The sequence below is a fragment of the Equus asinus genome, chromosome 2 (assembly GCF_041296235.1).
Source record: "Equus asinus isolate D_3611 breed Donkey chromosome 2, EquAss-T2T_v2, whole genome shotgun sequence".
Classification (NCBI taxonomy): Eukaryota; Metazoa; Chordata; class Mammalia; order Perissodactyla; family Equidae; genus Equus; species Equus asinus.
Window position 1 is genome coordinate 102,822,929 of NC_091791.1, and position 12,391 is coordinate 102,835,319.

Here is a 12,391-nt window from a genome sequence, read left to right on the forward strand (position 1 = left end):
TCCCCATGTGACAATACAAAAATGTGGTTTAGAAAGTCACATATTCAAAGTGGAGATTCACTTAAAAGCACTGAAAGTCCCATGTCCTGGAAACTCTCTCATTCCAGCCAAACTGGGACAGTTGGTCACCTTACTGCCCATGACCCCAAGGTCAACATACTTTTCATAATACCCAGGACTTCCAAGGTACATAGATAACACTGGTAGTCTGTGTGGCCTCTTGGCTTGAAGTAGTAAAATGATAGGAGGCTCTAATTCCACTTTTATAAGAAACAAGTATCTCCAGAAAAAAATAGTCATTCTCCCTCTGCTCCTCCTTCTACTGTCACCATTGCCATCAGCGCAATAACAAAAGAGTTAACATTTTTGGTGCACCTACTATCTACCAGGCCTGGTACTCGATGCTTCAAATGCAACATGTTTCTCAGGTCTCCCCAACAGGTTTTCTATTAGGAACTCAGAGAAAATGATAATATTTGCAAGGGAACACTGAGATAAAAGGATGCTTTTTGTCAGAAACAACTATCCAAGTCCTCTGATTTTCCCAGATCCCGCTGTCCATTTGCAAGGCTAAAGTGCTTAGTATTTGGCCCAGTTGTAACTCATGCAGAACACACTGGCTGGGCCACTCTGCTCTATCTTATTTAAATCCTCACCCAGCCCTATTTTGAAGTTTAAGAAACTGGGACCTAGGTTTATCAAGGTCCCATAGCTAGAACATATCAGAGGTAGTTTTGAGCCTGATTATGTGGAATTTTTTCAGAAAACCTAGAAAGCAATTCCAGGCATATCTTGTTTTCTTGCACTGCACAGATATCGCATTTTTTATAAATTGAAGGTTTATGACAACCCTGCGTTGAGCAAGTCTATTAGCATCATTTTTCCAGCAGCATTTGCTCACTTTGAGTCTCTGCATCACGTATTGGTAACTATTGCAATATTTCAAAATTTTCATTAGTATTTTATTTGTTACGGTGATCTGTGATTAGTGATATTTGATGTTATTATTGTAATTTGGGGGGGGGGGCGGCACCACAAACTGTGCCCATATAAGATGGCAACCTTAATAAACGCGTGTGTTTTGACTGCGCCACCAACTTGCAGTCTCCGTGTCTCTCTCCATCTCCTCGGGCTTCCCTGTTCCCTGAGACACAGCAATGTTGAAATTAGGCCTATTGCTAACCCCCAAATGGCCTCTAAGTGTTCAAGTGAAAGGAAGAGTCACATTTCTCTCACTTTAAATCAAAAGCTTGAAATGATTGAGCCGAGTGAGGAAGGCATGTTGAAAGCTGAGATAGGCCAAATGCTAGGTCTCTTGTGCCAACCAGTTAGCCAAGTTGTGAATGCAAAGGAAAAGCTCCTGAAGGAAATTAAAAGTGCTACTCCAGTGAACACACAAATGATAAGAAAGTGCCTTATTGTTGACATGGAGAAAGTTTTAACGGTCTGGATAGAAGATCAAACAAGCCAGAATATTCCCTTAAGCCAAAGCCTAATCCAGAGCAAGGCCCTAACTTTCTTCAATTCTGTGAAGGCTGAGAGAGCTGAGGAAGCTGCAGAAGAAAAGTCTGAAGCCAGAGAGGTTGGTTCATGAGGTTTAAGGAAAGAAGCCATCTCCATAACATAAAAGTGCAGGGTGAAGCAGCAAGTGCTGATGTAGAAGCTGCAGCAAGTTCTCCAGAAGATCTAGCTCAGATAATTAATGAAAGTGGCTACATTAAACAAGAGATATTCAGTGTAGACAAAACAGAGTTTTATTGGAAGAAGATGTCATCTAGGACTTTCATAGCTAGAGAGGAGAAGTCAGTGCCTGGCTTCAAAGCCTCAAAGGACAGGCTGACTCTCTTACGAGGGGCTAATGCAGCTGATGACTTTAAGTTGAAGCCAATGCTCACTTATCATTGTGAAAATCCTAGGGCCCTTAAGAGTTGTGCTAAATCTACTCCGCTTGTGCTCTATAAATGGAATAACAAAGCCTGGATGGCAGCAAATCTGTTTACAACATGGTTTACTGACTATTTTAAGCCCACTGTTGAGATCTTCTGCTCAGAAAAGAGATTCCTTTCAAAATATGACCGCTCATTGACAATGCACCTGGTCAACTAAGAACTCTGATGGAGATGTACAATGAGATTAATGTGGTTTTCATGCCTGCTAACACAACATCCGCTCTGTGGCTCATGGATCAAGGAGTAATTTTGACTTTCAAGTCTTATTATTTAAGAAATACATTTTGTATGGCTATAGCTGCCATAGATAGTAATTCCTCTAATGGATCTGGGCAAAGTAAATTGAAAGCTTTCTGAAAAAGATTCACCATTCTAGATGCTATTAAGAATATTCATGATTCATTGGAAGAGGTCAAAATATCAACATTAACAGGAGTTTGGAAGGAGTTGATTCCAACCCTCATGGATGACTTTCAGGGGTTCAGGACTACAGATGTGGTGGGAACAGCAAGAGAACTAGAATTAGACTTGGAGCCTGAAGCTGTGACTGAATTGCTATCATCTCATGATAAAACTTCAATGGATGAGGTGTTGCTTCTTGTGGATGAACAAAGAAAGTGGTTTCTTGAGACAAAATCTACTCCTGGTCAAGATGATGAAATGACAACAAAAGATTTAGAATACGACATAAACTTACTTGATAAACCAGCAGGAGGGTTTGAGAGGATTGACTCCAATTTTGAAAGAAGTTCTACTGTGGTAAAATGCCATCAAACAGCATTGCATACTACAGAGAAATTGTGAAAGGAAGAGTCAATCAATGAGGCAAATTTCACTGCTGTCTTATTTCAAGAAATTGCCACAGCCACCCAACCTTCAGCAACCACCACCTTGATCAGTCAGCAGGCAAAACCTTCCACCAGCAAAAAGATTATAACTCACTGAAGGCTCAGATGATGGTGAGCATTTTTTAGCAAAAAAGTATCTTTTCATTAAGTTATGTATGGTGTTTTTTAGACATAACACTACTGCACACGTAACAGACTACATTCTAGTGTAAACATCACTTTTATATACACTGGGAAACCAAAAAATTCATGTGATTCACTTTATTGTGATATTCATTTTATGGCAGTTGTCTGGAACTGAACTTGCAATATCTCCAAGATGTGCCTGGACAAATTTTGAGAAAAAAATAGACATAAATTTATCCTCAGAGCTGCAGTGCAGATATAGTCACCAATAAAGAATAATATATATGATATATAACATGTAGTATATAACATATTACAATATAATAGGATATAATCTATGGCTATACATAATAATAATTAATTATAATATTTCTATGTTATAAAATATGCAAATAATTAAATATTGAATATATTATATAAATTATGCATTATATAAATTACGCATAATATAATATAGAATAACAGCACAATAATACTCTCAACAACAATACTCTCAATGCATCAGCATTGTTTTACATGCTTTTATATATAAATTAACTCAAGTTATCCTCACAACAAACCTCTAAGATAGGTTCTTTTATTTTACAAATAAGAAAGGAGAGGCACAGGGAGGTTATGTGAATTGCTTAAGTTTGCATAACTAGTTAAGCACTAGAACCAGACTTTGAACACAGCCAGCTCCAGAGTCCCTATCTTTAATTATCACACCATCATGACATGTAAAACTAATCTGAGGTGCATCTCTTGGGATTTCCAGAGCCAGAACACATATTCTATACGCTATGAACAACATAATTCTTTGGGGAGCTTCAATTTTGCTCAGCTACTTTTTCAGTGAAATTTCTCCCTAATTTTCCTCGACCAGGTCATGTTTCCTCTTCTTGTTTAGAGCTTTGTGCCCTCCCAGCCTGCTTAAGATTGATCTGGTAGGGTCCATCTGGGGTGGTTGAGAGCACTCCAGGTTCTAGTTTGACCTAGAATCTGACCTAGAATATGACTACACTCTCATCATCTGAGTCACGAAACACCAAATGCTACTACAATGTATTGTCCCTGGAGGAAGAGCTGGCTCCAAGTCTCTGGAATATATCTTCATGTTTCCAGAGACCTCCCACCCTTCCCTCCAACCCCTAATCCCCAACAGGGCCCCCATCAGTAGAGCCAAGTTATGAATAGCTGGGCTTTGAGAGTTCTTGGCAGGAAGAATTCCATGAGGAAGGAGACTCTGAGGTCAATGTAGACCCTAGTGGTATTTTCCAGAGTTTGAGATGCTGCTGAGCCCTAACTCCAGCATTGCTATATGAACTGTTTTGATTTTTCCTACTGCTATGGGCCTGTCAAGAACAGATTAAGACTAGCATGGTACGAACGGACTTTGGAGGATTGCAAAAGGGTTGTAAAGGGTTCAGTGTGCTATAGCTGGTTATGGAATGCCTTTTAATGCCTTTTCCGTGCATTGAGAGCAAAATTAGCATTTCATTTAGAAGAACATACTTCTTTCCATTGAAAAATCGTCTGTAGGTGTGTATGGGGGCGTGATAGGCATTTCAGAGAATGGTGAGAAAATCAACAAGCATATCCCACCAACCCCAGGGGACCGTATTAGGTCCTTCATCTCTTCATAACAGCTCAAAATCATTCCGAGTAATTCCTAATTTTGTCTTCTCTGAGATATATTTCCAGCCTGCTTCCTAATGAGCACAGGCCCACATCACAGAGTCCTACACATTTTAACTAGCTCCCTTGTTGGCAGGCTCAGCAATGAGGGTCAGATGCTGAGGAGCCCCTCAGCACTAAAGAGATCTCTTCTTCCACCAAGTGGGGGTGTTGTGCAGGGGGTGAGGTGGGCAGCGGAGCTGGGCTCTTGAAGTAAGCTTGAGGGATGCTGGGAGAATTCACAGAGGAGGTTCGTGCATTGCTTTTGCTCAGCAAAGTCACTATCCTGTGAGTTAATAGAAAACTTCAGCCTCTGGGTCTATTTGTCTGGCACTCCTTACAGACATAAAATTCATTATGAGGAAAAGAAAAAAAAAATCCTTTTTCCCTTTTTTTGTGAAAATAATGGATTGTTATAATTTGTCATTGGCCCATGGGTGAGACAGCTCTGCTCAGCTCACCAATTATCTCCTGGGGTCATAAAAGACCACTCACGTTCTTCGCAATCATTTTATCTAATGTGCTCTAGAAGCTTGGCACTGGGAGACCCTCAGCCCCTTCCCATGGGACTCTCCCTGCTCACTCCCTGGTGGCTCTGTCTTAACATTTGCCTTGATGGCTAATCTAAACTTTTCCTGCTTTAGCTTTGAGCCCTTGGCTCATATTCCACGGTTTCTGGCTGCCAATGCTTCTTTTCTCTGTGGAACTTAGTGAGCTTGGAAAATAATTCTTCCAAAGTGGCTTTGGTACATAGATGCTAAGATCTTCCAGGATTTTCCTTCCATGTAGACGGAAAAACTCAGGACCTTGCCCACCACTCCAGTCCTTCGTGTTTCCTGTCATGTCCCTTGGCACGTCTTCCCCAGGAATAGTGATCTAGCTATTTCTCTGCAAGAGAGAACAGCATGACCCAGCTTGTTTGAGGTGTGCCTTGGGCCAGTGCCTAGACAACTGGCATTGCTTGTCTTCCAGTTTAGGATCACATGACACTGTGATCAGGATGCATGCAGAGCATTCACATCTGGCTTTGCTTTCTTTGGTTTTCCATCTTTCCTGAGGCTGAATTTGTTGTTGTTGTTTTCATTTTTTATTTGTTTTTTTTGTGCGTATTCCTGCCTCCACCCATTGGCTTAATGCAGAAAACCAACAAAAGGGGGAAGCACGGTGAGTTAGAAATGGGTCAGAGAGTTCTGTATTAAATTCTGATGCTGTCATTAACCAGATGTGTTTGCAAACCCAATTTCACAAGGGTTAATAGGACTACTTACCTGAAGTTGTTTTTTTTTTTTAAAGTTTTTTTTAATTTTTTTCTTTTTCTCCCAAAGCCCCCCTAATACATAGTTGTATATCCTTCGTTGTGGGTCCTTCTAGTTGTGGCATGTGGGACGCTGCCTCAGCATGGTTTGATGAGCAGTGCCATGTCCGCGCCCAGGATTCGAACCAACGAAACACTGGGCCGCCTGCAGCGGAACGCGCGAACTTAACCATTCGGCCACAGGGCCAACCCCTGAAGTTGCTTTTTTATGATAATTTACATGAGATGTACCTAAAGTTTGTCACAGAACATGCGCTTAACAGATGGCACTCTCTTTCCCCCTTTCTTAGATTCGCCAATATGTAAATGATGCCCAGCGGAAATGATGGTGATTCTTTTCCCTCCCTTAATATTTCTTATCAATTTTTAATACACAAAATTAATTAAAAAGTCAAGATGCTGAATTTTCTGTCCCTTCCCTTTGTCTAAACCCCTTTGTCTTCTAGCCCCCAGGTGGCATAGCTTTCTTAGGAGTTGGTTTCTTCTTGTCTCTTCCCCTGAGATGTCCTCAGCAAGCCATTGGGTGACGGACTTGTTACAAACACTAGACCATTCTTTCCTTCCCTGTGCCAGTGTTCCTCAACTGTAGCACCACTGACATGTTGAGCCAGATAATTCTTTGTTAAGGGGTGTTGTCCTGTGCACTGTAAAATGTTTAGCAGCATCCCTAGTCTCTACCCACTAGATGTCACTAGTACCACCCTCCTTCCTCAGTTGTGACAAACTAAAATGTCCCTACACATCGCCAAATGTCCTTGGAGAGCATCAAAAAACCCATGGTTGAGAACCACTATAGTATGCTCTTCCCATTCACTTTCTTTCAAGATTTTTAGGATAAATTTGCTCATTACCAAGAAACAGAAGCAATATTGCTGCATTGTTCAGTAATTTCCACACAACTAAAAGATGAGGGAAAACTCAAAGGAGACACACCAGTGATCTGGCAGGGTTCAAATGGATCATCCATGTGATGCCAGATTGCCTCCAATATTTTCTGAAATGAAGCAGGATAAATATCAATTGATAGACAGATTAGTGCTACGTATGATGCTTATGATATTAAACAAATCTAAGTTCCTTGCCATCATATTTCCCCTTCATTTAACTGGAGTTTCCTACAAAGCAAATACAAAATAAAATTCACTTCCTTAGGGAAACTTTCCCTGATTTTGGAGTAACAGTTAATACTAATCCAAATAACTGTCAAATACTGTGATATGCTGCTTACATATCTTATAGCATCAAAACCTTACACTAACCTTGTGCTAAGTGCTTCATCGTCTCCTTTTTATAGATGAAGAAACTGGAGCACAGAAAGGTTAAGGGACAATTGCAGTGTATCATAATTAGTGAGTGACTGAGCCACAATTTAAACCTAGCTACGTCTGGCCACAAATGCTTATACGAAACTCTCACTCCGCCTTTATGTCCTTGAGGCCAGGAACAATGATATGTATATTCCCGTTCCTACCTTAGATAAAGAAACTGAATCTCTAGGTTTGTTTTCATGTGCTAAGTTGATGGATTTAGTGCTAAGTGCATGTTAGACTTAAGATAAAGCAGGTAGAATTCTATCACCACATTCTGTTCTCTAACATTGAAACATGGTCCTACTTTGTGATTTAAGGAACAGATACAACAGATGTGTGGCTGAGCTTGGACATTTACCACTGAAGGGACATCAGGCAAGAGATATTTACTGAGGCCCTGCCAAGTGGCAGGCTTTGTGCTAGGAATTGGGATACCATGGCGAGTTAGTAGACACAGCCTCTGCCATCATGAATTTCTGTTTAGCGAACATTGAAAGATTTGAAAAACTCATTAGAAAAGCATTGATTCACTTGAGGATGGGAATAGTAGTCCCAAATCTAAAAAAAATATGATTTGAGGTTGAAAGCTGGTGAGGTAAACCTGAAATAAACAAACACTGCCCATTGGTTCTCCGCACGGAACCATTCAAGGAGGCTCACAAACATAGTAGTGCTGCACAACCACAAAAAAGTACTTGGCAAATTTAAATCCCTCACTATCATCAGAAATGTTTTCAGGATTTATTCCCACCATCTAGGGAACTGTTTAATCTCCAAGGGAAATGAAGGTGAATTCTTCCACAGCTCAGGAGCATCCATGAGTTGTTGGAAGAGATTAAGCATTTCTCTTCTTTAGCATATACTGACCAGATTTGGAGTCTCATTCCTTTGAAGTCTCTAGGATCTCCAAGTTCCTCTGTGACTCTCTCCAGAGGGTGTGTATAGCAACAGCAATGATCTTTCTATTTATTGATTCTTACTCTTTTTCCCAGAGCATTTCAAGTGCTTTAATCATAAATCCATCAAATCTTCACGTGACATGTATTGGCAGAGACTTTAAATCTCTGCTGTGATGGAGACATCTCCATGATAAAGGCTAAAGAAAATCTAGACATAGGTAGGTAGGTAGATAGATAGATAGATAGACAGGCAGATAGATGATAGGTAGACAGAGGATAGATACAGATATAGACACATACCAGGAAAGTTCTTGAGAATGTGGTATCTTCCATTATGAAGGTTATCAGAAGAGGAAAATATCTGACAAAGGAAAATAAAGCATGACATAATCTGCGTGGGGACTGGTGTCTGTAGGCAGAATAAACTAGAAACGGCTCATCATGAAGCAACAGGTAGCAGATTCAGAAGAGCAGGGCATGAGTTAATTTGTGAGGGTTATAACAGGCTTTTGTCTATGTTTATGTAACTAAGGGCAAATTATTGATGGTTTTAAGCTAAGAAAAAACATGCTTATTTCTTTTCTTTTCTGTTTCTTCCCAACATTCTTCCAAGAAAGACTTTTGCTCCCAGATAGAATTTAGAAAAGGAACTGAGCAGAACTAAGAGACCACGATGGTCGTTACTAGAGGAAGAAGCAATCTTTGAGGCTGTGAGATAGCGAATGTGAAGGTTACTTTGAGGATGAGCCCCAAAGAGGAATTACACAGGAAAGTCCCGGTTTTTTGGTCAGAAGACAAGTGTATACCAAAAAGAGACATCTGTTTCACCCTCAAGGGCCCTTTGTTGGAGAAATTTGCTTAAAAAAAGTTCCCCAACACCAATCTTTGGTTGGTATTTCTCTTATCTCACCCCTTAAAATGCTGCCTGCTATAAACTAATTCAGCCACTGCTGCTTCTGATAAAAAGTTCTTGTCTTCAATCAGATAACTCAGTTCTCTCTTTTTGGCCACTCTTCCTCCCTCCATTCCCTTATATTCCACTTCTGTCTTTGCGAGTGACCTTGTTCTTTACAATCAGCCAGGTAACTGTATAGCAAATATTTTCAAATGGCGTAGAGAGCATGCCAGAAGTGTTCTGAAGCGAACTTGCCAGGTGGCGGTTGCTAGCATATGGCTGCTGCTTGAACCTAGTGCAGCTTGCCAAATTCAATTTTTAAATTATGTCTCAGTTTTAAAAAGTCCCCTAAAAACATAAGAGGCCAGTTTTCTAAGCCAGACTGTTAAACTAGGTAGATGGAGTGCGAATGGTGTAGTTGGAAGTACATGCAGGCAAGTGTGGAATCGCAAATAGACCTGTGGAATGAATGTTCCTAGGTTCCAGATTTCAAGTTCCTCTCTGTCTTAGAAGCTCTTAAAGGAAATTCTGACCCTGTATTATCACTTATCTTCAAGGGTGTACTATTTACAAGGATATAGAAAGGATAAAAAGATAAAAGAAAAATAATCCTTGGTTCAAATGGTATGTCAACAAACTCAAAAGTTTTTCCTGGTTTCAAATATTTTGTAGTTATGCGGCATACTTTTTTGCCATCTAAGGCCCATAAAAATGTCCCAAAATAATATATGTCAATAACATGTGCCTATTGAGTGCCAAGATCCATGACAAAAAATAATAATATTTTATCATTTGATATCATTCCAATTATTTCATGGTGGTGTAGGTGTTTGCTAAAAGGAAAGTGTCCAGCAGATGCACATCAACAAGCATGATATTGGCTACTATACGACAAGAAATAAGAACAATGAAAAATTACTCAACGTTCTCAAAAGGAACCTGCTATTTTGAGAAGCCTATATTCCTGAATGTATTAAGCTGCATTTTAGTCCTGGGTAATTATGTGGATATTTTTCTGTTCTTCACTGGAACCTTAATTTTCCTATCCAAACACTGCCAGTTACATGGTAATTAATCTTTGAACTTTTTGATGACTTCAAGTATTATTAAGCAGTAATTTGCAGAACCATTTCATTACAAGGTACTGATTAGTTTTATATGCAATTCCCTAGCATTTTTCAACTAAGAAGTTCAAAATGGCTTACAGATTCAAGATGAAGATGTTGGGCCAAAAAACAGAAGTGAAGGTGGAAGTACTTATTCCATTTCCCCGACTGCCTGGAGCCAACAGGATTCCCCAAGAGCAGGAATTCTAGAATTTAGCTAATTTAGTCACATCTGAGGCCATTTTTTTAAAATCTGAAGAGCTACTCTGAAAACAAGTGAGAGTGTTAAGAAATCAGAGTTTGTGGCATGACTGCGTACAAGAACTAGCGTGATGTACAGAGAAGAGAATGTCACGTTCCATGCAATTGCTGAGTCTGGATTAGTCTCTCACAGCCACTCTTTGGACTGGCCATTTCTATATGCTCACGCACTTTTGAAAATATCAGAGATAGATTTATTTATTATGTGGGAAAAAAACTATCTAAGGACTTCTGCTCATAGCAAGAGGCCCTTGAAAGTTATAATTGCATCTGGATGCAAACCAATGGAGCTAGAGATGACATTCAAACCAGACAGGACTCTGAAACCAGAGTCTGCTACTATCCAGACCCAAGTGCTAGTAAAACACCCTGGTGGAAGAAAGACCTTCCCAAAGGGAAGACTTATCTCAGATAAATACATTTATTTTTTGTTTTACTTTTCCCCAGGGTCCCAGGGGAAGATTACCAAGCAAACAAGCTTTTCTAACTCACCATAACTCCTCAAAGTCTCCCCTTCAAGAGCTTTACTTAAAATAACAACAATAACAAAAAGAACAAAACAACAAACAAAAAACTACCACCAACAACAACTGAATATGTGCTGTTTCTCCCAACTCTCCAGTAGACTCTGGGCTTTGCAACCTAGCCATCTGGGCGCACACCTTGGATACCTAGACGTACTATCTAGCATATGTGGTGTAAACAGGACAACTTACTTAAATTGTCCAACCTTCAGTTTTCCAAGGACTAAAGTGGAATAAATAATATTTATCTCACACGGTTGTTGTAGGACTAACGTATGGCATGTAGAGTGTCTAATTTATTGCTGTTAAGGAGTAGTGGCCCATTCAGCAGGTAGTAACTAATCTTAGTAACAAAGAGAAGCAGAGTCCTTTTTATTCAAATTTCTAAGAAAATCCAGGGATGAAGAAAAAGAGTGTTTGAGCATCCCATGTAATTTGTTTATGGAATCTTTAAAACGCAATTCAGATTTTACAGACATCATAGATTGCCTCACCAAACTCTATCCCAACACCCTTGTAGTACACATTCTAGTTTACCCGACACTGGAAACCTAAAGTCTAAATTTCCCAGACTCCCTTGTACTCAGGATTCCAGGGGTCATCAGGCTTCCACCAAGCAGTCTCACTCAGGACTTTGAAGGTGGTGGCTGCCTAGCTTTCTGGCAAGCGTGTGGTTAAGGCAGCTACTTTTTCTGTAGAAACAGTGGTTGGCAGTCTAATGGAACCAAAGGCTTGCAGTGACAGCCTCAAGATTTAAGTTGGAACAGTCTCATCGAGTGGTTAGGCATTTCTCCTGGCTGAATGGCTTATGGCTGAGTAGCACCCAAGCTTAGTTACGTGAACCTCCAAGAAATTCTGTATAATAGCTAATAGTCCCTAATAAATCTCTTTCTGCTTAAACTAAAACCCTGACTGATACATTAGCAGAATATCATTTGACAGCAAGGTCACATCAAAAAAAGAACCTTTGCCTCACATCCAACTTCTGATCTTATCCTGAGCCCTCCACCTCCACTGGCTGCCTCTTCCCATTACAGGTTGGTCCAGGTTTTGTCCCAATCCATTTTGCTGATGGAGCTTTCGCCTTCGTCTGCTTAAATATGACATGAAACTCTACCTTGAAGGTCCTTGTCTCTAAAGATGCATCTGTATTGTGTGTGTGTGTGGGTGTGTGTGTGGGTGTGTGTTTTCCTGCAGACACTGTCATTCTGCCATAGAAATATTTAAGCAAGACCTCTTTGTCTTGACCCATCTCTATTGTGATTAGCTGGAAGGCTCACTCTGTAACCTGAGATGGTTGAGCCAAAGGGAGAGATCAATAGGGAGGGAGGTGTCAGCCATTAGCAATTACCTGGGGCATTTTTTATTCATCAGAGTGGGCAAGTCAAGATGCCTGCAGGATAACAGGTCTCTGGTATGAGAAAGACAAATGAGGGAAAGGAAAGAAGAGACAGTTCTGCTACCTTTTGGAAATGACTCTGCTTTTCCATTCCATTCTTGGA

At 40.2% G+C, this 12,391-nt stretch overlaps 1 protein-coding gene across 13 annotated transcripts in view; it reads right to left on the reverse strand.

The window, feature by feature from the left end:
* The window catches only part of AGBL1 (AGBL carboxypeptidase 1), an 806,151-nt gene that overhangs the window by 160,858 nt on the left and 632,902 nt on the right, over nucleotides 1-12,391 (reverse strand). Inside the window, exon 25 of one of the 13 annotated variants that reach the window (XM_070495678.1) lies at nucleotides 8,404-8,464. The exons of the other annotated variants lie outside the window; for them this stretch is intronic. Coding sequence (XP_070351779.1) covers nucleotides 8,404-8,464 — 61 coding nt within the window. The remainder of the gene's footprint in view (nucleotides 1-8,403; nucleotides 8,465-12,391) is intronic. 13 annotated transcript variants of the gene reach the window in all.